We start from the raw sequence: 19,135 nt of genomic DNA, 5'->3' as shown, positions 1-19,135 counted from the left end.
CCACGGGGCGCGCGGCTGTTTCTTGAAAAGGGAATGCGCACGCGCGCTGGGGAAAAGGCGTGGGGGGGCGGCTGAGCGGGAGGTTTGCTGTGCGCAGGCGCAGTGCGCTGCCAGGCTGTAGGGCCCGAATGAGAGCTGGGGGCGGGGGTCCCCAGTTGCTCTCTAGCCCCAGGTGGAGGGGAGAGGTGTGGAGGGGGTCGGGTGGGTGGATTGGGTCCTGGGAGTGCATGTCCCCAGGGTGTGAAAGAGTGAAGTCATGACGTGGAACCCCTTCCTGGTTGTAGAGGAGTCTGAGAGGGAGAAAAGTACCAAGAAGAGCTATTTCGACTGTAAGGCAGGTTCTTCACTACGGAGAACGAAAGAGTGGGGAGTCTTCAGGACGTTGCTGGCTCATCTCCTGTGGCTCTTTGGGGGTTGGGGGGGAATTCTGTTTTCTAGTTGGGGCTTCACCCGGGGCCTGGGCCCCCTGGGAAGTAGGATGACTTGTATGTACCAAATGTGTAGGGGATTTATGCTTATATATCAGGGAAGAAGGGTTTTGCAGGGTTTTGCTATTATAGTTTGTTCTTTTTTAAACTTACTTTTAAGAGAGGAAGGGAGAGAGAGAAAGAGAAACATTGATCGGTTTGCCTCCCCTATGACCTGGGCTGGGGATTGAACCTCTGCATGGGTGACTTCCAACCACTGAGCCACTCTGGCCAGGGATTTTTTTGAACTTAAGGTGTCAGACACTGTACAAATGGCCAGGAAAATTGTTGATGTCAACCAAACTTTTGAAGAAAAAAGTTGTCTTGGGGGGGTGGAGAAAAGAAGGAAAAAGGAGACATGTAAAATTTTAGACAATAAATAAAAGAAAAAAAGAAAGAAAACATTAAAAAAAAAAGGTAGTCTTGAAGAAACTTGCTATAGATTTATGGAGATCTGGCCTAGTTAGAAAGGTTGGGAAGGTGGTGATGTGAGGAGCCAGCAGGTTGCAAACTTGTTTGGTTATTCAAGGATGATGTAGTATATTATATATTAATATATATCTTCTCGGCACTTTATTTCCCTAACTGAAACTTTACTCATTAAGATTTGTTACCTTGTTGCCCTGGTCGGTGTGGCTCGGTTGGGCGTTGTCCAATGCACAAGTTTGCCAGCTCCATTTCCCATCAGGGCACATGCCCGGATTTTCGGGCTTGATCCCTGGTGGGGGGCTTGCAGGAGGCAGCTGATCCATGTTTCACTCACAGTGCTGTTTCTCTCCCTCTCTAAAAATCAAACTATTCTTTTAAAAAAGGATTTGTTACCTGTTCACATCACAGTTTCTCTGAAATGTTAACTTTTTGGACTCAGGTCCACCTGTCTCTGATTTCTCAGGTTTGGCTTCCAATCTTTGCTATTTACGTTTTAGGTCAAGTTCTCAGTTTCATAGTCTGCTGAGCTACGTGTAATGTCCTAAGTATCCTGAACTGCCTCTTGGTAGTCATTCTGATGGTTGTGTTTGCATCTTACGAACTTTATTTCCTTTAGACTTCCCAAGTAAGAAGCGGAAGAGGAGCCGCTGGAATCAAGACACAATGGAACAGAAAACGGTGATTCCAGGAATGCCTACAGTTATCCCCCCTGGACTCACTCGGGAACAAGAGAGAGCTTATATAGGTAAATACACGTTCTGCACCCAAATGCATTTTCAGATTGTTAATATTCTGAGCGACACTTTATTTGTTTAGTTTTGAGACTTTAAATTTTTCTATTTTGAGATAATGTATGGCCAGGTGTACTTTCATGACTTTGAAATAATTCTTCAGTTTTTGCTGTGTGGGTCCTGCATTTGCAGCTCCTTGTTATGGTCTGTTGGTAACAGCAGTGTTCTCCATGAGTACCAGGAAAGTAGAGGGGCCCACGTAGGAGTTAAGAGTAGCCCCCAGTTTAGGACCCCACACCTTCAGCTGCTGTTACTGCCAGTTGGTGAGGTGAGTGTCTTATGCCTCTGTGGACACGGCCCCAGTGGAGAACACTAAGGTATTGTAAACCAAGTACCTTTTTCACAGCGTGGCCTTTCACCATAATTTTACATTTCTCCCTTCCCTTAAAAATGGTCTTTTACTTTTTATAGGTACTTTCTGAAAGGAAAAATACTCAGTTTAATCAAAAAGTTGTTCTGAAAGTGTTTACAGTTCACCCCCTTTTTATTTTATTGAGTTTAACCTTTCCTTCAGCAATTTTTTTCCTGGTTTGGTCTTTGGAGAGCTGTCTTAAAATGAGGGCTCTTGTATTTACCACTAAAGAACTCTGCTGGGAAAGGGATACTACTTGGATATGGAATCTTACCTATTGGGAACTTTTAAGAATTAAGAATGACTATCCACATTGGAAATGAAATTAACCTCAAAATTACCTTTTTTAAAATACAAGGTTTTTAATGCAATTTGACCTTTATTTGTGTACCTCTGCTGCTGTCTCAAAATTCACTTGATAAACATTTCCTACTAACCAAATAAACACCCCCTTTGGAGTAAATTAGGGCAATGGTTTCCTACACCTATCAGGCTATGGCCTTCACAAATAAAAAGCTTCAAGGCTGGCTTGTTATTCTTGAGGATCATAGTGTCTTACATTTTTTAGACTGCTGAGAATTTTGAGGTGTTGGAATTGTCTAATATTCACAATATTTTCTTTCCCCCACTGTTCCTATTTACTCCGGCCCAGTCTCTTATGTCTCTCTCATGTTAGACAGATCTGAATCTTCACAGCCTTGTGAAAATGTCCTTTGTGGAGCAATATCCCAAGAATAACAAGCTGACTTAGAAAATGGGAAAACAAACTCATTCTTTACATCTCCAGTTCTCTTCCTGTGGAAGGAGTTAATGCACTGAGCCCTAAGGGCTATTTATAGCTAATTTATAGCTAGAATCAAAGTAGCTAGAATCAAAGCCTGGGCTAATGTAGATTTCCACTCCAAGGAATATAGCAACCTTGATTTAAGTGCCAGCTATTTCTTCACATTAGACCCCACTATCCCTGCAGACCAGTTAAGAGAATTGTCACACACACACACACCCATAGGAAGGTGGCTTTCACTTTTAGTTGTTCTTAGAACTTAACTGCCAAGTCAGAACTTTTCTGGCATAAAAGAGCTTAGGAGCCATTGTCTTTACTTTTGTCTCACAGTACACACTGCCTTATACAGAATGCCCCCATGTTTTTTTAATATTGTAGATTTTACTTTCTTCAGAGTTTTAATGGGTGTGTGATACAGCCCCTGTGGGATGTATTTATTTATTTGTTTGTTTGGTAATACTCATCCGAGGATATTTTCCCATTGATTATTTTTTGAGAGAGTGGAAGGGAGGAGGAGAGACATTGATGTGAGAGAGACATCGATTGGTTTGCCTCCCACACGTGTTTTGATGGGCTGGGGATTGAGCCTGCAACCAAGGTATGTGCCCTTGATCAGAATCGAACCCGGGACCCCTCAGTCTGCAGGCAGATGCTTGACCCACTGAGCCAAACCGGCTAGGGCTCTGGGGTGTATTTAAATTTGGAAGGGTATCTTGGGGTAGAAATACATTAATCCTGTCCTGGAGCTATTTCAACTTTAACCCAGCCAATAAGGCTTGCTCTTAAGCTGTTCAAAACTCTCAGATGCTACAGAGGTAAGAAATAAGTGGTGATTCAGCATGCTGAAGAAAGTGATTTGGCTCTTCAGGTCCTGTTATTTTGAGTAAAATCAGCTGGGTAGCATTTCCCTGGAGTCTGAATTTTGTGAAAAACCCTCATTTCTCTTTTTCATGTACAGTCTCATTTGTCAAGGTCAGAGGGTCACACATTCTCCTTGACCCACACTTTGAATCCTCTATACCCCTACTTTTACTCCCACATAAGGAGCAAGTCTAAAAATAGACTTACCATAACTGGTTTGTTAAGGTATATGGATTGTCATCTAAAATTTGAATAAAAGCAGAAGGTATTGGGAGATTCCTACTAGTACGGATTTGGTGTACAGAAAGTATGTATGAACTGTGAAGTGTTGAATTGGTTATTAACTGTCTTCTTTAAGGAATTTTTAACCTTGTATCAATGAAAATAATATTTGCTCAACTGGTATTTTTCCTTGTCCCACGTTAATTGGGTCTCATTTGGGGCTATGCTTAATACTATGAGGAAAAATTAGCTCTCAAGAGTCTTGCCCTCAAAGTAATTTGGTGGGAACAGGGTATCGGTGATAACATACATGGTTTGGTTCTGGGTGCCAATTGTTAAAACCTTGGTAGGGGGAGAGGTGAAACACCTGATAAATGCTTTGATATTAGCCATAGTGAACAGTCTATACTGCTAACCCCTCTTCAAACAAACTGTTTGCTTCCTTAAGTGATAACCATTTTGAAGTGAAAAATACCTATAGATGTAAATGGACTCCTGCCGATAGATGGTTGGGAGTTTTTGCCTCAATGTGTTCACTGATCAGTCGTCCCTTTCAAAGTCTCCGAGTTCTTCATGCTTGTTGTTGAGATTTGAGATGTTTTTTGGTAACATTGTCTTTTTTCCATCCTTTTTTTTCTTTCCTAACCTGGTTTCTTCCAGTGCAACTGCAGATAGAAGACCTGACTCGTAAACTGCGCACAGGAGACCTGGGCATCCCCCCTAACCCTGAGGACAGGTTGGGAAACAGTTTTAACCAGCTGACAGTAACACTTTTACCTTTTTCTCAATAACGTTTTACTGGTGGCAACATGTTGTGTCAGTGCAATAAAATCCTAGTAAGACGACTGGTACTCTGATCATTCTGGGGAGTAGGGTTTAATTAGCAATATATGTGGTCATCAGCTAGAAATTGGAATGAAACTTAATTACTAGCAGAATAAAAAGTTACAGGAAAATGGATAACTGGTTTCTAATTTGTAAGCATGTATATTTTAACTTGACTTGCCCACCCATAAGGACAGTGAGTGGGCCATTGCCAGCCTTTTCAATACCTGCTTTGAAAGCCCAGGGTGTAGAGGTTTTTCTCACAGGTGCACGATGCAGGAATTAAGAATATTTTTGAGCATCACTGAATTTGAGCAGGCCAGAAACTCAGTCTGCTCAGCTCATTGCTATATTGTTCCTGCTCATGGTTTTGAGATGGTTTTAAAATAGATGAGATTTCTAACCAATTTCCTTCACTGCCAGTTAATTTTCAGCCTTGGCCATTGCCTGGGGCATTAGGAGGGGTCAGAATATTCCCACCTGTTTTGGGAAGGCTAGCTACCATCCCTACATTACCACCACCCCTCCTCCCCCTTTTTAAGGGGAGTGTGGTCCTCCAACAGCTGTGGTCATGCTATCTCAGTTTAAAATTTCACCTGTGGAAAAAAAAAGGCCAAGGGAAGTGAATTTTAAAATATATATTTTTTTATTCCAGAGAGGAAGGGAAAGGAAGAGAGAGAAACATAATGAGAGAGAATTGTTGATCAGCTGCCTTCTGCACACCCCACACTGGGGAGCAAGCCTGTAACCCAGGATGTGCCCTGACCTGGAATTGAACCATGACCTCCTGGTTCATCGGTCAATGCTCAGCCACTAAACCATGCCAGGCGGAAGTGAATTTTTTAAGCAGTAATTTTTTTGTCTGATTGTGGTCTTTGAACAGTTAAAACCTGGTCCATTTACTTAGAAGGGCAATATGCCTTCCTCTCAATGAAATTTCTCGTAGTGCGTGTAGCATAGTTGAAAGCATTTTGCTTTAAAATGTAGTGTTTTTGGCTTTTGTTACCCAATTAGTAACTTGTTAAATCAGGAAGATGTATTGGTTTTAGAAGCCACTCTTATACATCTTTCTGCTGCCCCTTGCTAGGAAACAAGTTTAATGACTTTAATTTGTTTATATTATTTTTTTACCTGTAGATTTTGGTTGGAGGGGGTTGTGTTTCATATTTCTTGGCTTTTTTTTTTTTTTTTTTTAGATTTGCATTATAGGTTGCAGACCACAATTGTTAAGTGCCATTTTTGGCTTCCCCCTCCCTTTAATAATATACCTACAGGTTACCAGGCAATTCCTCAAAGGGTTGAATTTTTAACAAACCTTTGCTTCCTGGAGAACTGGGATTAGAATTTAGTTGATCTATACGATGCTTACTCAAAGTGAAGAAGTTGGGCCAATCTAACCTTTAGAATATCAGCCTTTGTATTTCACATTCATAATTTGGGAGGAGATTAAACTGTTGTGAGGCCTTTAAATGACCAATTTGTACTGATAAAACTCATTTTGGTGATTAGCTAGAAATGCTTAATTCTAGACAGTTACCAGGGGGGAATTAGAAATGTCAAGCATGCTAGAAATAAAACCAGAGCAGACTCTCTCTCGCTTGTATTCAGTTTGAAAGAATCCCTAATACCTGATTGGTTTTTCTTTTGAGCCCAGGTTGGAGGGAAATGCATGAGTTTCTTAACTTAATAAGATTATTTCTTAAGAAGGTGTATTTTCAATATTAAGCCACTTTATGCCATTTTGATGTTGCTTAAGTTGCACAGTTAAAAATGTTTTTAAATTGGTTGTAGATTTAAATGTATAAGGTGATAGTCTAATAAACTGGGGTATGCTCGCTTTTGTTCACTATTACTGGATTGTGCTAACAGCTTATACAAATGCTAGAAACGGAGGTGTCATTTAGCCGTCATTAGCCATGAACAAACCTGACCTTTTATTCCATCGTGTGTGTAACAGATGACATGGTTCCCTTTAGGCTGAAGACAGTGGGAGCAGCCGAGTTCAGTCCTTGCTCTCCAACTAGGCAAGGTTCTCTCAACTAAACCAAGGGTGTAGGAGTCTTGACTACTTTCAGGATGTTTTTTAAATAACCTGATCCACATGGTCTCTTCCCTTCTTGCAGCTGCTACTAAATTTTCAATCAGAATATCAAGCTATGGTCCTTTTTGTAATCTTAACTTAGAATTCTAGGAGTGTAACTTCTCTTTTTTTATTACCGCAAAATCCAGCTGTGGTAAACTGACCATTTTATCATTACTATTTTTTACTTGTAGCAACAGCATTTTACTCCTTGAAAAGCAGAGAGAGAGAAAATCTGCTTTCTGGACTTGTAAACTCTGGTGGAGAATCACAGGTTTCCCCCTGCTGTTTGCAGGTTCAGACCTTAGACAAGTACTTGACCAAGTCTCATTTGCAGCCTCTCTCAGAAGCTGCGTTAGCACTTTAACGTTTTTCTTTACCCAGACTCCCCAACATCGAACAGCCAGAAAACAGGTTGACTCCTGGGCCTTGGACACAGCCAGTCAGGCCATTGAAGGAAAAGCAGAGACGAAGCCTTGCACCATCTCTCCATTGTGGGGGCCAAGTAGCTGCACTAGCCTTGAGTCCTAGTTGCATTGGGTTGAAGAGTTCATATTTACTATATGGAGGGGACATACACTTCCTGGCAGGGCGTGAACTCTGCGAGAGTTCACGTTTTACATAAACTTGGGGTTTTTGTGGTTCATAAAGTTGTAATATTGTAAAATTTTTTGCAAATGATAGAAAATCCATATTTGGCAAGAAGACTCCAGATAGTACTGTCCTTGTTTGCAGTCGAGAGGTTTTTCCAAAGGACAGACTAAACCCTCATCATTTTTAGAAAAAAGCAAAACCATTTTTTTGCCTTTCTCACACACACCCCTGTCCCCCTAATGTTAAGCTTCCATCTCCCCATTCCACACGATCTTGAATAGCACACGTTATGGTCAGTTCCTCCGAAGAGTGTTGTGTTAGGATCTGAGGCAGAGGGGCTGGGGAAGACTTATTATAGCCCATGTGGGGATGACAGAATAGTTAGGGTAGAGCAGTAACGGTGGTCTGTTTCCCACAGGTCCCCTTCCCCTGAGCCCATCTACAATAGCGAGGGGAAGCGGCTTAACACCCGTGAGTTCCGCACACGCAAGAAGCTGGAAGAGGAGCGGCATAACCTCATCACAGAAATGGTTGCTCTCAACCCTGACTTCAAGCCACCTGCAGATTACAAGTAAGCAGGGGGGCTGGGTTGTCTGGGATAAGGACACATGAAGAATGTGTGTGACATGGTAGAACATTTTAAAAAAAAATAGACTTAGTGATTTCAGGAAGAAAGAGAGAGTGAGAGAAACATCAATGATGAGAGAATCGTTGATGGGCTGCCTCCTGCACACCCCACACTGGGAATCAAGCCCGTAACCTGGGCACGTGCCCTGCCTGGGAATTGAACCCTGACCTCCTAGTTCCTAGGCCAACACTCAATCACTGAGCCACGCCAGCCAGGTGACATGGTGAAACATTTGGTACTAACTTCTCACCTCTTACCTCAAATCACCAGAGTCAATGAGTCTTTTCTTCCTTAGACCTCCAGCAACACGTGTGAGCGATAAAGTAATGATTCCACAAGATGAGTATCCAGAAATCAACTTTGTGGGGCTGCTAATTGGGCCCAGGTAAGTAACTTCTAGCCTATGGGATAGAGAATTCCTAAGAACCTGTGAGGTGTGTTCATCTTGTGCCAAATTGGGTGCCATTGGTGGCACCTTCCTGTTTTGGGTGGGACCTTCACGTTGGCTGAGTAGATGCCTTCCTGTGAGGAAATCTCTTTAACGTCCTCATTTCACTTCAGGGAATCAAATCTTAAGGATTGCTGTGGCTGATCTTAACTTAGAGATCATTGATTTCTTGGTGGGGAAATCCAACTCGCTGCACTCATGATTTCCTACCAGTGCCTGATCAGCCCACCTCTCCCCTTGGCATGTGAATTTGCATATAACAACTCAACCTTTTCTGCATCTGATAGAGGGAACACATTGAAGAACATAGAGAAGGAGTGTAATGCGAAGATAATGATCCGGGGAAAAGGGTCTGTGAAAGAAGGGAAAGTTGGGCGCAAAGATGGCCAGATGTTGCCAGGAGAAGACGAGCCACTTCATGCCCTGGTTACCGCCAACACCATGGAGAATGTGAAGAAAGCAGTAGAGCAGGTGAGGGAACCAGAAAGGAAGCCTCTTGCCAGAAATCTAGGTGGTTGTCTTAGCACTGAACGTAACTGTCCATTGTGTCTATTAGATAAGAAACATCTTGAAGCAAGGGATTGAGACCCCTGAGGACCAGAATGACCTTCGGAAGATGCAACTTCGGGAGTTGGCTCGCTTGAATGGGACCCTTAGGGAAGATGATAACAGGTATGTGATCAGTTTAGAGGGGAGTGCACCAGAGACCTGCAAAATCTATTGAAGTAGGAGGGGGTTGGCTATAGCCCTTAAGTTGACTTTTTTTTCTCTCAACAGGATCTTAAGACCCTGGCAGAGCTCAGAGACCCGTAGCATTACCAATACTACAGTGTGTACCAAGTGTGGAGGGGCTGGCCACATTGCTTCTGATTGCAAATTCCAAAGGTGAGGGAGGGCTGCAGTCGTGGCTTGCTGGTAGCCTTTGGTGTACAGGAAGCTCTTCAGCACATTGGCTGGTTGCTATTAACTAGTGGATCCAAGAGAAGCTTTCCTTTCTGTGCATGTAATGGTGTGGTTTAAAGTCCAGGATGATTAGAAACAGCCTGTGCAGAACACTCCTATTTTGTTGTTCATCCTGAGCCCAGGAAAACTGTAAACTTCCATCCTGGGTATGGGGAGTTGGTCTCCCCCCACCCCCTTTTTTTTTCAAATCCTCATCCAAGGATGTTTTCATTGACTTTAGAGAAAGGGGAAAGGGGAGAGAGAGAGAGAAACATCGATGTGAGAAAAACAATGATCAGTTGCCTCTAATATGCACCCCAACCAGGGATCGAACCCGAAACCTGGGTGTGTGCCCTGACCGGGAATTGAACCCGTGACCTCCAACCAATTGAACTACACCAGCCAGGGCAGGATATAAGTGCTTTTACTGTAGCTCAATGTTAAATGCCGTTTTTGCTGCCGAAGATCGGTTTAAGAACACCAAATAATGTAAGGATTTTGACCAGTTTTGCAAGCCAGCATTTGATAGCAACATTTTTTCACTTGGAGTGGCTTTGTTAAGGAAGTCCTGGTAGCTGTGTTCCAGTCTTGCATAGATTTCTTTCCCTCAGACTGGAAATGCAGTCTGAGGGAAATGTTTAAATGTTTTTATTGACTACAGAGAGAGGAAGGGAGAGAGGGAAAGATAGAAGCATCCATGAAAGAGAAACAACAACATTGATTGGATGCCTCCTCACAACCTGGATATCTGCCCTGATTGGGAATCGAACTTGTGATCCTTGGGTGCATGGGATGATGCTCTAACCAATGGAGCCACACTGGCCAGGGCTGGGAATGCAGAACTTGATGAAAGTTGCTACTTAGAAGAACCTGCACTTTCCTGTCTGCATGGCTGGTTATGGTCTGGTGCTCACCGTCTCCCTGATCTTGTCCCCGGGTCTCTGCTGTGGCAGAGCGATATGTAACCCCAGATACCCAGTTGGGCACACAATTGAAGAGCCGATGAGGCTGTTTTAAAGAATGTGTTAGAAAGGATGATTCAGTTCCTCAGCTTTCTTGTATAAATTCCTCAGGGTAAAAGTTTCCTCCTTAATGATTTCCCCTCTCTTTGTGACCCACACCCCACCTGCAGGCCTGGTGACCCGCAGTCAGCTCAGGATAAAGCTCGGATGGATAAAGAATATTTGTCCCTCATGGCTGAACTGGGTGAAGCTCCTGTGCCAGCATCTGTGGGCTCCACCTCTGGGCCTGCCAGCACACCTCTGGCCAGTGCGCCTCGGCCTGCTGCTCCCGCCAACAACCCACCTCCACCGGTGAGCTTCAGGCGCTGGTTCCCATGGCCTGGTCCCCATCTTCCTCAGAGGAGGGGGTTATGGCCCGGGATTTTGGGCAGAGCAGATTGTGGACATGGCTGGCAACATTGTTCTTTCGGGATGTCAGATGTTTGGGGATCTCACTCTGGGAAGATTCTGTCCTTGTGTTCTGGTCCTCTGGCAGAGCCGAGAGAACAATGTTGCCACCAGGGGGAGCAGGCAGGGACATTGGCAGGAAATGCTCTCACGTAGTCTCTCATGTCTACCACCCAGAGCCGCCCACCCTGGATGAATTCTGGCCCTTCAGAGAGTCGGCCCTACCACGGCATGCATGGAGGTGGTCCTGGTGGGCCTGGAGGCGGCCCCCACAGCTTCCCACACCCATTACCCAGCCTCACAGGTGGGCATGGTGGTCATCCCATGCAGCACAACCCTAATGGACCCCCACCTCCTTGGATGCAGCCACCACCACCACCGATGAACCAGGGCCCCCACCCACCTGGGCACCATGGCCCTCCTCCAATGGGTAAGTAAGTGTCAGACCAGAAACCTTGGGGCTTTGGGATAAGCAGGAGTTAGAGCTAGTTGCTGTGAACTAGCAGCAGTTCTCAAAGTGGCTGAGTGTTGCACTGGGTCTCTTGTCAAGGCTTGGGCTCCAGGAGGAGCAAGACTCCATCTGATTCAGGAAAGGGTTTCTGTGTGGGGTCAGCACAGGCCTCTCATAGAACTGCTCTTGTAAGGGCAGTGACTGCAGGATGTGTGACTGTAAAAGCTATTGGTGGGGGGCGACTTCCCTGGCCAGTTCACATGTCCTGCTAAGTCCCTGCTCTTTCCTTCCATCAAGATCAGTACCTGGGAAGTACGCCTGTGGGCTCTGGGGTCTATCGCCTGCATCAAGGAAAAGGTAATGGAGCCTGACATCTCGCTTTGGGGCATCACGTAGGCCTGGGAATGAAGGGGGGCCTGTCCCAAAGCTCTCCTCCCAGAGGCCTGACCCTTTCCTTCACCTAGGTATGATGCCGCCACCGCCTATGGGCATGATGCCGCCACCGCCGCCGCCACCCAGTGGGCAACCTCCTCCCCCGCCTACTGGTCCTCTTCCTCCATGGCAACAGCAGCAGCAGCAGCCTCCACCTCCCCCTCCGCCCAGCAGCAGTATGGCTTCCAGTACCCCCTTGCCATGGCAGCAAAGTGAGTGGCATATTTTGGGCTTGTGGGGGTGGGTGGGATGGGGGGTGGGGCTAAGAGGAATGAGAGAACCTCACAGCTCACACAGGCAGGCCAGCACCTTAGGGTGAGACTCTGATCTCTGCTGGGGGTGAACACAGAAAGGGCCTTGTGGCCCCTGGGAGGTGTCGGGGAGGAGATCTGATGTTTGGCGTGGTTGTGTCTGGGGTCATCTGTGGGGGCCTGGAGGGGACCTGCCATAGTAGGGTGTCAGAAGTCCAGGCTCTCACTGGCTGAGTGAGCTGCTGGCTGGCTCAGTTCTGTGCACATGGCCAGGGGTGGGTGGTGCATGCGAGTTTTGGAGAGGGATGTGATTGGGGCCTGAGAGACTGGGGATGGTACCTGGCAGTGGGAGAGTAGCTGTGGCCTTGAGATTGAATGTGCCGTTCGGTGGTGGCGGCGGATGGGCGGAGGGATGTCAGAGCCGGTTCTTGTGTCTGGTACCTTCCTGTCAGCCCTTCCAGGGGACATTGGTGACAAAGGGCTTACTTCGTTAAGCCCAGAGACCTTGAGGCTGACCCTAGGGTAGTCCTGCCCACCCCTTCACTCCCCACACCAGGACAGCCCCGCCCGCCCGCCCCCCACCACCGTACAGCATGCAAAGCAAGGAGCAGGCGCCCCTCGCCCCCATCCCAAGGCAGCAGCCGCAGAGAACCGCGGTGTGCCCCCGCGCGTGTGACCTTGGGCTTCTTTACCACCCCAGATACGACGACTACCACCACGAGCGCTGGCACAGGGTCCATCCCGCCATGGCAACAGCAGCAGGCGGCTGCCGCAGCTTCTCCAGGAGCCCCTCAGATGCAAGGCAACCCCACTATGGTGCCCCTGCCCCCCGGGGTCCAGCCGCCTCTGCCGCCCGGGGCCCCTCCCCCTCCGCCGCCTCCGCCACCTGGTTCCGCCGGCATGATGTATGCCCCACCTCCCCCTCCTCCGCCTCCCATGGACCCTTCTAACTTTGTCACCATGATGGGCATGGGGGTGGCAGGCATGCCGCCCTTCGGGATGCCTCCAGCTCCCCCACCGCCTCCACCACAGAACTAGACTCGGTTTTTTAAGAAAATATATATATTATATAGAGAGAATTGGTCTTGTTTAAACACACGCCGAACCTCACCATATGGAGCCAGACATTGGGACGCACGCATGTGATTGTGTGCACGCATGTGTGTGTGTGCACGCACCGGGCTGGGCCAAGCGACTGAGGACGGGCAGGTGGTAGTAGGGGCGCCAGCTTGGGCTTTCCTGGCGCCCCGTAGCATCGAGTGTCTTCTTTGTCTTCTTTCTCTCCTCACCCAACTCCCTTTGCCTCTCCCCAAACCGGGCCGCCAGGATCCCTCCCCGCAGCAGCGATGGCCCGAGCCATGAGAGTGAGGACTTTCCGCGCCCATTGGTGACCCTTCCAGGCAGACAGCCTCAGCAGCGCCCCTGGTGGACAGGATGGTTCGGCAAAGCAGCCTGAGTTATTTTTGTGGACGGAATCGGAACACGCTGGCTCCATATTGTGAAATTTTTATTAATTTTTTTCTTTTTCCTTTGTTATTTCCTTATCTCTTTCTTCAGACTCCGTCCAAGGAGATGCTCTCCCCGGTCTTCTGCTGCAATCAGATTACTTTGCCTTTTCTCCATTCCTCATTCTTCTCTTTCCAAGGAGAGGGGAGCAAATGGTTTTAGGCCAAGGCCTTGGCCACTAATGTCAGGCTAGTTTGGACAGGGGTGTCCCTTTGGTTCTAAGATTTCCAAGGTGCCATCGCCACCCCAAGATTATTACTATTTTTTTTAAGTGTGGAATTTTGTGTCTGCTACCCTCATAGAGTAGTGGCTTAATCTCCAGGTCCGGGATTCATGTCCATCCTGACACCCTGCCAGCAGTAGGTGTGGCTGCCCAAGCACCTTGGGCTTGTCTGCCAGACCAGGTCATTTCCATGTTCCTGAGCACCTAAGCTGCCTCATATTCCATTTGTTCCTCTCCTTCCTGGAAGGCTTCCTTTTAAATTTTCTTTTAATTCCAAATGTCTGGATGTTTTGCAGTGTCTAGGGTGTTGAGCCCCTTGTTTTTTTCGTTCTGCTCCCCCACCCCATCCCTTTTCATGGAGTGATTATGTTGACAATAATGTATAACGCGCGTTCTCTTCACTGGTTTATCTGCAGAAATTTCTCTGGGCTTTTTTTTTCCAGTGTATGATTCAATACTGCGTTAAAGGGGGATGTTTCATTGAATAAAAGAGCAGTGTGGTTTTCTGGGTCTGTTTCTTTATTTTCTCTTAAGCCCTCTCCCCCCATTATCAGCAGCACTGGTTACCTGTTCCCACAGGTAGCACCTGGCCCCTGGGAACCTGTGGGACATTGGCTAAGGAAGCCTCCCGCCTGCCTGCCTGCCTGCCTGCCTGTGGGTTTGCTGGTGGAAGTGGAGTATGTGGGGAGCCCCACACCCTCCCCCTGTGTATAGTTAACAGCTGAGAAACCACACTCTCCCCTCCCTGGTGACCCTTCATCCCTCTGGTCCATGTCCTTTTGAAGACATTTCCCTGGGGCTCAGACCCCCCACATTTGCAGAGCTCCAGTTGTGATTTGTGCCTGAAAGCTGCCACCTGACTACGGCCCTGGGCCTAGGAGGCATCAGTACTAAAGGTCAAGCCAACTAATCCTGCCTGTCAGGCACAGAGCAGCTAAAATTAAAATTGCCAAGTGGCTTTTCTTGCTCTGCTGGTGACTTGCAGCCTGCCAGCACTGCAGGCTTTGGGGAGTGGTGGGGGCAAGAGAACGTGCCCACCTTGTGCTTCGTAAGCACTTCTTTGCAAAGGGTCTTAGCCTGCTTTTTTCTTTCATGTCTGGACAGCACCACTGTGGCACTGGAAAAATCCATGTCCAGTCTCCATGAGGTAGTGAGGTCCCATCCCTGCACTGCCCCTGGGAGAGCAGTGTTAGAGCTGGCCCTTCCCTGGCTGGCTTTCCTTCAGAGAGGCTAAGGGACAACAAGCTCCTGCCACGCCCAGCACCTGACCAGTGGGGACAACAACTCCGGCCTGGGCTGTATTCCAGCTTCAAACGGGAGCTGGCCACTGCTGGTGATCTGGAGCAAAGCCTGGGTGTCTGTCCTTTACTGTAGGCTCCGGGGCTTAAGGAAGCTTCCGAAAGTTCAGTAGGTCCCCTAAACCTTGGTTGACTGAAAGGAGAAGGGGGGGAAATATGTCCTTAACTGATGGAATGGAGGCGGCTCAGGCCTGGCTACCCTCTTTGACCTTGGCTTCACCTCATTGCTTCCCCCACAAGCTCGGTTTCCCTGGTGGGCTCATTGGGCGGTTAATTAGCTCTTTGAAGCTCTGAAAGAGGCAAAGTGGCGCTATGTGGGTTTTAGAAATAAAATCAATAAACGACTTAACCACAGCCCAGCTATCTCCTCTGTCTCCCCTGGGGCCAGCTCCATTCCTGTGCTCGCTCCTCCTCTGCTCCCTGCCATCAGCTTTTGTTAAGGTTTGGAGAGTAACAAAGTGGCTGACGAAGGCATCCGTCGTGGGCCTTTCTCCAAGCAGCTCTAGACCCTGAAATGGAAGCGAGACAACGGGAAGGCTTGGCCTTCAGAATGGCAGCGAGCCACCTGCCTTTGTGGCTGGATGGAAGAGATGTGGACTGCTCCCCTCCCCCGCCTCCTGGAGACATCCTAGGTGGGAAAGGCCTGTGTGGCCCTATTGTTACAGAGGACCAGCCACCCCTTGTTCCTGTCTGTGCCGCATCTCCCCACCCTCCCAAAAGCTTGGTGGGTGAAAGGAATGCCAGTGGGAAAGGTCAGTGTTAGGGCTCTGTTACTGAGAGCCAGCCAAGTGCTCTGGAGAAACCCAAGATTGGTCCAGGGAAGGAGGCAGGATTTCTGATGAGAAGCCTAGTCAGACATAACCTTGAATTAGTTCAGGTTGGAAAACGTGCTTTCAGGATTCTTTAAAATAAATGCACATGCAACACCAGGGAGAGAATGAGCAGGGAGAAAGAACACAGTGAAATGAGAAGTAGGGCCGCTTGAGCCTGGGTTTCATGCTGCTGGGTTGGGGCATCAAAGGAAAAAAGCTTGGAAACTGAGTTGGAGGCCACTGACAAAGACTGAAAAACCCCACAAGAAAGGCAGTTGAATGAGGACATTCGTTACCCAGCCGCTGTGGCTCATGTACCAGGAGGTCACAGGGCACATGCCTGGGTTGTAGGCTCAGTTCCCAGTAGGGGGCGTGCAGGAGGCAGCCCATCAATGTTTCTCATCAGTGTTTCTCCCTTTCTCTGAAATCATTAAAAACATTTAAAAACACATGTTACTGATTTCAGAGAGGGGGAGAGAGAGAGAAAGAAACATCAATGATGAGAAAGAATCATCAATCAGCTGCCTCCTGCACGCCCCACACTGGGGGTCAAACCCACAACCCGGACCTATGCCCTGACCGGGAATCGAACCATGATCTCTGACTCATAGGTTGATGCTCAACCACTGAGCCACGCCAGCCGGGCAATAACATTGTTTAAAGGTGCATCTGTTTTCCAGTAGAAACGGTATGTCCCAGTTCAAGTGCCTTGAGTGCAGGGGAAGGGTGAGCACTGAATTGATAAGAGGGCTGTGGGCCAACTGCTAGAAAAGGATTGAATGAATTTGGGAGCTGAATAAAAAAATGGGAGTGGTCTGGCATTGGCCAGTGTTGCCCGATTGGGCATAGCGCTACACACCAAAAAGCTGCCAGTTCGATTCCATCTCGGGGCACATGCCTGGGTTGCAGGCTTGATCCCCTGTAGAGGGCGTGTAACAGACAACAGATCAATGGTTCACTCATTCTGAAAATCAAAAATATTAAAAAAAAAAAAAAAAAAAAAAAAGGATGGGAATAGCCCTGCCTAGTTTTGTTCAGTAGGTAGAGCATCAGCCCTTGGTCTGAAGAGTCACAGGTTTGATTCCTGGTCAAGAGCACATACCTTGGTTGCAGGTTCAATCCCTGGCCCCAGTTGGTTGCGGCGCCAGTGGGAGGCAACCAATGGATGTGTTTCTAATGTTTCCTCTCTTTCTCCCCCTGCCCCCTCCCTTCCACTCTAAAAATCAATGGAAAAAATATCCTCACTCCTCTGGTGAGGATTTAAAAAAAAGATGGGAATGGTCTGTTGGGAGCCAGTCCTTAGTGGCAGGAAAAAGTCTTACAGTCAATTAGGGGTCAGTATAAAGTTTCATGTCGCCAAAGCGTGCTGCCACAGTTGGGGTGTGGTGAGAGCACACATAACTGGTGTGCTCTGCTCGGACCAGCCCTCCACAGAAAGTGCAGGCGAGCGAGAGGCCTGGGGGAGGTGGGGTGGAGCTGAGCAGAGGCACGCACAGGAGGCTGAGAAGAGACCAGAGTGCCGCCAAGCATTCCCTTTGGAAATAGAAGACCTAGAAGAAGACAGGTCTTGCCTGGCTGGTTTGGCTCAGTGGATAGAGTGTCTGGCCTGCGGGCTGAAGGGTCCCAGGTTTGATTCTGGTGAAGGGCACATGCCTGGGTTGCAGGCTTGATCCCCAGTAGCGGGAGTGCAGGAGGCAGCTGATCCATGAATCTCATCATTGATGTTTCTATCTCCCTCTCCCTTTCTCTCTGAAGTCAATAAAAATATATTAAAAGTCTGAATAAAAGTTATTTAAACAAAGAAAACAGGTCTTTTCTTTGGGACCTTTTCCTCCACTGTGAAGCATGGCACTGTGGAGGACCAGCATGGTAATGCCATCTTAGGGAATGGGCAGAGCAGGACTTGGGTGTCAGAGGCCTGGATGGACTTGGCATTTGGCCCAGTACTGAGCTATGATTCCCGGGCTAGGCCTGCTGTGGGTCAGAAGGTCCTCAGGAATGGCTCGCCTTCCCCTGAACCAGGCTCCCTGTAGCATCCTGCAGGTGTCCAGGCCTCTGACCTTCCTTGGTCAGACAGAACACCCAGTTCCTCCTCCCTGCCCCCCAGCCCACCGGCCTGCAGCCTTTGAAATAGCGCAAGGCCCTGGGCTCCCTTTGCTTAAAGAAGAAAACAGAATCCAGTCAGCTTCCACAGTGCAAGGCTCAGAGAAGTAAAGCACCCAGCCTGAGGACACACAGCAAATCTGCGCTGGGGTCAGTCCCTGCGCAGGGAATTGGGGGCAGTCAAAGCCTCCGGAGGAAGATGAATGGTGTGAAGTCCCTGGGGTGCAGGGGCTTCCGTTTTACAAGTGAAGTCATAGCTGTGAATCCTGGACCACTAAGTCCTTGTCCACTGGGTGGCCCAGGTGGGAGGGGTGAGTGGGAGAAGGCCTCCAATTACCTGGCAGCTGCATCACAGGAAGACCTAATACCATCGGCCAATATTAGGGGGGGGGTGGGGGGTGGGAGGTAGTATGCTTCAGTTTCTCCTACCCCTATGGGCCCACAGGACTACAGTTCCCAGGGGCCCCTGCTCCAGGCTGTTGGCCCCTAGGCAAAGTTGGCCTGTAATCTGACCATTCTCGAAAGGTCACTTCAGAGCTCCTTGAGAGACAGCAACAGGGGGAGATCAGCTTGGGTGGGGGTGGGTGTGGGATGGGGATAGTGGCCCTGCCTCGGGTGACATCCCCCATACCACCCCCTGAAACTCGGGGTCCTCATCTCCCTTTTCTTGAGACACCAGTGTCCTCTGCTAGCTGCACCTCTTCTGTTTGGGGCACACTGACTCTCAACTCCTGGCCCTTCAGCCTGAGGTGGGGAAGGGGGCCTTGTCCCCTTTTGCCACAATGTGTGGCCTTCCCACCAGAGTGCAGATAACAATAGCCCCCCAGTGTGGCCACTGTGGAAGCTTGACCAGAGGTCATTCAGCCTGTGGCTTGCAGTCTCTTTGGGTAAATGTCTAAAGCAGACCAGGCTGGCCCTAACTGGTTTGGCTCATTGGATTAGACCATCAGCCTGTGGACTGAAGGGTCCTGGGTTCAATTCCAGTCAAGGGCATTTAAAATAATAATAATAATAATAATAATTAATAAATAAAGCAAACCATGCTGCTCATGAAGGCTAGGCCTCCTGACATGTGCCCACTTGACAGCCCCCTCAGACTCTCCTGATTGACAGCCCACAATCCAGCCCCACCCTTCATCTATAACCCAGGAAAAGGACCAGATCCAGGCAACCTCTTAACCCAAGGTCACAGCCCCTGGGCTCCAGGCGAACCTCGGGCCTCTCGAG

At 48.1% G+C, this 19,135-nt stretch overlaps 1 protein-coding gene across 11 annotated transcripts; it reads left to right on the top strand.

Moving 5' to 3' along the window:
• Positions 1-1,488: 1,488 nt before the first annotated feature.
• SF1 (splicing factor 1) lies at positions 1,489-14,201 on the top strand. 11 transcript variants are annotated; one of them, XM_006104323.3, is made up of 13 exons: positions 1,489-1,641; positions 4,567-4,642; positions 7,824-7,976; positions 8,329-8,418; positions 8,769-8,952; positions 9,038-9,153; positions 9,259-9,366; positions 10,556-10,736; positions 10,989-11,262; positions 11,581-11,640; positions 11,748-11,927; positions 12,667-12,871; positions 13,293-14,201. In XM_006104323.3, the coding sequence occupies exons 1-13, from the start codon at positions 1,560-1,562 to the stop codon at positions 13,420-13,422; spliced, it is 1,839 nt and encodes a 612-aa protein (XP_006104385.1). In that variant the 5' UTR covers positions 1,489-1,559; the 3' UTR covers positions 13,423-14,201. The 11 variants fall into 11 exon arrangements, with proteins under 11 accessions (XP_006104385.1, XP_023601426.1, XP_006104382.1 ...); XM_023745658.1 differs by lacking the exon at positions 12,667-12,871 and having other exon boundaries at positions 11,586-11,640; XM_006104320.3 differs by having other exon boundaries at positions 11,586-11,640; positions 12,667-14,201.
• Positions 14,202-19,135: the final 4,934 nt, after the last annotated feature.

Source organism: Myotis lucifugus, unplaced genomic scaffold (assembly GCF_000147115.1).
Source record: "Myotis lucifugus unplaced genomic scaffold, Myoluc2.0 scaffold_562, whole genome shotgun sequence".
NCBI lineage: Eukaryota > Metazoa > Chordata > Mammalia > Chiroptera > Vespertilionidae > Myotis > Myotis lucifugus.
The sequence above is the reverse complement of the archived record's forward strand: the minus strand, read 5'-3'. Positions and strand labels throughout refer to the sequence as shown.

Excerpts from the sequence above, each read along its gene's own strand:
- SF1 (XM_006104318.3), top strand. The coding sequence starts at position 1,560 with ATGGAACAGAAAACGGTGATTCCAGGAATGCCTACAGTTATCCCCCCT. Across the intron at positions 1,642-4,566 it reads ACAAGAGAGAGCTTATATAG|TGCAACTGCAGATAGAAGAC; the intron begins GTAAATACACGT and ends GGTTTCTTCCAG. Across the intron at positions 7,977-8,328 it reads AAGCCACCTGCAGATTACAA|ACCTCCAGCAACACGTGTGA; the intron begins GTAAGCAGGGGG and ends TTTCTTCCTTAG.